The sequence below is a fragment of the Pteropus vampyrus genome, unplaced genomic scaffold, assembly GCF_000151845.1.
Source record: "Pteropus vampyrus isolate Shadow unplaced genomic scaffold, Pvam_2.0 Scaffold178, whole genome shotgun sequence".
NCBI lineage: Eukaryota > Metazoa > Chordata > Mammalia > Chiroptera > Pteropodidae > Pteropus > Pteropus vampyrus.
Window position 1 is genome coordinate 309,606 of NW_011888959.1, and position 5,041 is coordinate 314,646.

At 41.1% G+C, this 5,041-nt stretch overlaps 1 protein-coding gene across 3 annotated transcripts in view; it reads right to left on the reverse strand.

Annotated features, from left to right (window-relative positions):
- Window positions 1-5,035, reverse strand: part of RCOR1 (REST corepressor 1) — a 105,721-nt gene extending 100,686 nt beyond the window's left edge. For 2 of the 3 annotated variants that reach the window (XM_023537104.1, XM_023537102.1), the window contains exon 1: window positions 4,945-5,035. In XM_023537104.1, the coding sequence (XP_023392872.1) occupies window positions 4,945-4,993 (49 nt within the window). In that variant the 5' untranslated portion in view covers window positions 4,994-5,035. The remainder of the gene's footprint in view (window positions 1-4,944) is intronic. The other variant, XM_023537103.1, reaches the window with a different exon arrangement.
- Between the last annotated feature and the right edge of the window lie 6 nt (window positions 5,036-5,041).

Consider the following 5,041-nt stretch of genomic DNA (forward strand, 5'->3'; position numbering starts at 1 on the left):
CTCCTCCTTCCTCTCCTCTCCATCCTTCACAGGCATTTACAGCTATGAGTTTCCTGCACATGTAAGTCTATCTTGGCATATGCTTCTCAGAGTCTGCGAAAGAACTATGACAGGAGTAACATAAATCAAAATCAAGTCAGTGAAGGTAAGATGGAGGAACCAGCCCCCCGCTGCACCTGAGGCGGACATGGCCTAATCCGAACGGTGTTTAATTACAGGGGGAGGTGCATAGCTGTGTGTTAGCTTCTGTTCACTTTGAACGTTTTTTTAAATAAATCTACCTTTATAATTCTATCCTACCTTATGGTAATTTGCAAAGACATTCAAATTACGCACAATAACTATCTAGTCACTTTAATTTTTGAAAGTTTAACTCTTACTTCTGGCTCTAAAATTAGACACATATTACGGTTCCCAATTATTGCACCCACTAACAAGGCTCTGAAACATCTAAGACAATGAAAGTTGGGCCTCAAGCCTACCTGGAGATAGTTTCAATGATTAGGTACTGAGAGACAAATACGAGCCACTGTCCAGGCCTTACTTTCCTCATCAACAAGAAGTTTGGATTAAATAGACATTATAATTTTCTCTCATTATTTTGAGAGAAGGAAAATTCAGAAATATCAAAGAACTCATTTTTATTAAGTGTGTGCAATTTTTACTAAGATCCAGATCTTTAGAGAATTTGACTAATTTGAAAAAATAGGGCTGTTATTTCATTTAAATGACATCTTAATGTTATTTTAAAATTTTTCTTTCTCTCAAACATTTTAACAAAACACTTTTTGCCACCTTACATCAATGTTAATGTACTGCAGTTAAAGAAATCGACAGACACCATAAAACTCAACCAGAGTTTAGATATATGTATTAATAAGACTTCTAGAACCCAAAACAGAAGAAATTGTTATATTGCAACTATACCTCTATCATTTCTAGGATCAATATTTTCCACAAAGGCTATTTAAAGCTGTGGAAATTAATTCAGTCCAAATCATTGGATCAGCACTCAATCTCTAATTCCTACCTTTTTCAGATTTTTACTGTGCTAGAGTCCCTCTGCCAGAAAGTGATTTCAAGTTCTTTGTTGTTTTAAATATAAACACTAACCTATACTCCTTAGTAAAGATCACTGTTTTCCATTACAGTAAGAGGACAAATAAATAGAAGCCTTACTTTTAAATCATACATGGAACCTCTGAAGAAAGGTCTCACAATTCTCACAGCCCAAGCTCTCACAGGCTAGCCTATATTGCTCCTGAAGGAAACATGAAATTAAAAAGGTGACTATAACTGAAATAATTATAAACTATTAGTGATGAAAGGAACCTGTTTCATGAATGAGGAAATTGAGGCTCCTAGAGATAAAAATGACCAGCTCTACCTTATATCACCTTCTCTGTCGCAGACACAGGGCATTCAATCCCGACAACCAGGGTTAGGTGCCTCCCTACCTCACTACTTAATTAAGTAGATCACTCAAAGGATTCATCATTACCCTAACCGCTCATGTGGGTGAATACTGCCTCAGTATGTTTAAATCACAAACCATTCACCATAACTTATGAATCTTAGGATAGCTATAAAATTGATTTTTACAATAAAACTAAAACACAGAAAATAATGTGTTCAAAGAAGTACATCAGAACTACCAGTAAAAAAAAATGAAAAGCAGGTTGAGACACCCTGTTCAGTAAAATTATTCCACATTAAAGCATAACGTATTTTATTAATACAAGTCAACTGAGAAGCGACAGTTGAGCCAATGACAATTTTCAAATCTGATTAAGTCTATCGAATGCAATGTTCCAAATACAAGTTGCATGCTTAAAGACCCATTACCACAAAAATATTTACCATTAATACTTCCTCTTCTGTAAGAATCATAATTTTATTAGTGAACTGGGATACCGAAAACCAAGAGAGAAGTTGACATAATAACACATGCTTCAGAAAACAAAGAACTTGAGTCAACCTTAAAATCTGTCACTGTGCTTCTCTAGCTAGAAGACAACAAAGAGGAGAGTACCAAACAAATGAGCAAAGAAACACACAGGCTACAGATTCCGCCTTTGCATGCTTATTGGGAACCGTCACATTTTTGTACAGAAAACATTACTCATTTCACAAGAAATTACGCTTTGCGAATGTAGAAAATAACTAACCAGTGGTAGGACAGAATAGGCATTCCTCCGTTCCTCTATTCTATGATTACCAACTTCTAACAGAAACCAATAACAACTCAGCATATGCTATATGGCACTGAGTATGGAAAGACAGCCTGGACACCATCCGGGAACAGAGTCTAAGTTAAAGGTACAGAACTACATTTTACTCTTTGTTTTTAAATCTGATAAAATGTTTTCTATCATTGTGCTACAGCCCACTGACTTTGTCTCGGTCTTAATCAGAAGAACCGAACCAGCATTTCAAGACTACAGTGCTGTATCCGCTTCATTCACTAACTGTGAAAGATACAAAAATGAATCTTCCTTGGACTATACACAGAATATCAGCTAGCCCTAGTTTCAACCATTTGCTTATAAAGCTAAATAGGGACAAGCTGGAATAATGTGGATAAATGTGACTTTAAAAAAAATTAAAATCAACTTCCACTCGCACATCTTTACCAAAGTGGGGGGGGGGGGGGAAGGCTTTCTGATGAGTTTCACATTCACCTATTTGTTCAAACTCTGGTTTTAAAAAAAAAAGGGAAGGAAGGAAGGAAGGTCATTCATTCAAAACTCGGGCAAGGAGAAAGAAAAAAAGAAAAAGCAGTAACAATCACAATCTCGATCCATATTTTTAATGACTTGTACTCACAGAAAGAACTTGTCTTAAACCTAAACATCTAAAAATATTTGTTTTCCCATGAAATAATCATGGTAACTATTTCTATTCCAAAATGGAAGTTTTCTCTTCCCTTAGATTTTAAATTAAATGAGACCACACACCTGAAAAATAAATCACTAGGAAACACTAAAGTCCCATAATTTTCAGCCATATCTAGGAATGGGTCCCACTGCTCAGATTAGCAAAACAGGATTTGAAATTATTTCATACCAGTTAGATACCTTTCTAGATTAAAGCAAACAAAAAACAGGAAATCTTGAAATGCTAATACCAAGATCCAATCACAATTGGCAGTAAGACTATGGGACAAAACCTTTACAATGTTTTACTTTTTGAATGGCAGATCTCTAGCAAATTTATGCTTATAACTATTCCAACAAAAATGCAAGGACAGCTCAAAATCAGATCCTATTACATTTGCTGTTTCAAAGAAGACAACAACTCCAAAGTCAGGCTCCTTACTAACAGTGCAGAGCTAGACATCACTATTTAGAAGAACGTCAGAAATCTAATCCCTGTGGTTGCCCGTCAAATGTGCCCTTTTCCTTAGTCACACCCAACATATTTAAATAAAGCTTTCTAAACTAATATAACTAAAAAGTACCAAAAAACGACCAATTTACTAAAAGATTTGTGCAAGCTGGTTTTTAAAAATATGTGGGGGAAACTTGGTGACAAGCTTCGCTTCGTGCTCTGTGTATTACAACAAAGATGGACTTGACCTACAAAATGAAGATAGGGTCAACTGTAACCAAAAAACAGTATGCTTCCCCTGGTGGCCAACCAAGGAATGGAGAAGGCACGTATAGAAAAGAAAAAGCCTGGTCTCCTAGTTCTATCCTGTCACTCTTATAAATGAGAAGAGACTACCAAAAAAGGAAGATGTGGGGGAAGGGGAAACTATCAAAAAGACTAACATGAGTTTAAAAAATATACATAACTCCGGGTGTTAGACTACGTAAACTTAAGAGATTTAATCCACCGACCAAAATTTGGAAGTCAAATATGGGAAAAGTCATTTACTTCCAGAGCACCCAGAGCTCACTCAGGGATCCCTATGTATTTTCACTTCAAAGAACACCCAGAGTTTAGTACTTCAGTAAGAGCTCAAGAGCAATCGCCTCTTTCAAGGAGTTGATCCGTGCAATTTTCTGCAGTCCTGTTTCCAAGGAAAAGCATTTATGCATTTTTCTCAAATAAACTAGCGGTATAACCTACATAGAGAACCTCCAGTTCCACAGCCCTGCATCCAGGAGGACTGTTAGCTCCAGTTCTAAAAGATTCTCTTTCGAATTTTATTTCTCGGGGGCGGGGGGGGGAGGGGGGCCGCAGGGGAAACCCATGGCCTTTCAAAAACATTTTCTATACCAACAATCTTTACAGACAGCCTCATACAGAGACGGGCTAGACTCTCGTGCATTAAAATCTGACGAATTCCTTTGTCTGATTGGATTTTCTGGTACCACTTTAAATTTGCTTGCACACAGAGCAGCAGCAAGGGAACTACATGTTCCATTCTAGGGTGCAGGGGGGTGGAAATCGTTCGTTGGGCTAAAGCTTCTGCAGGTTCTATTCTTTCATAATCCCTTCCTTACCAAAGAAAAGAAAGAAAAGAAATACACATGCATTTACAAATAGGTCCTAAAACTGCCGCAGGCCAGCCTGTGCCCGGGCAGGCGCCCCGGGAAGCACACTTCTCCAACTGACTGGGGGAGGTCGTCACTCCACCGGCCCCGGGCTGGAGGGGGGACGCGGGGCGCAGGGCGGGCAGGAGGCGGAAAGGGCCTGGGGCAGCCTTGCCGCGGGAGGACCGGGTCCCGGGCGCTCGCGGGATGCTAACTCTCCGGAACGGCCACCCCCGGCCCGGGCCGAGGCGCAGCGCGTCCCGACCGGGGCCCCCAGGCCAGGGGTGGCCGAACGCACGCCGCCTCGACTCCCCGGGAGCGCGGGGGGCGGTGCACGGCTGCACGGCACGCCGGGGTGAGAGTGTCTCCCTCCCGTGCGGACCGCAGGGCGAACACACAAAAAGAAAGTTGTCCAGGGGCGGTCCGCCCCCTCGGGCCGCCGGCCGGCCGGGGCGCTACTCACCGGGGTCGAAGTCGGGCACCACCGCCTGGTACTGGGGTCCGACCCGCATGCCGCCGCCACCTGCGGGGAAGCAGAGCACGGCGGTCAGCGCGCGCGG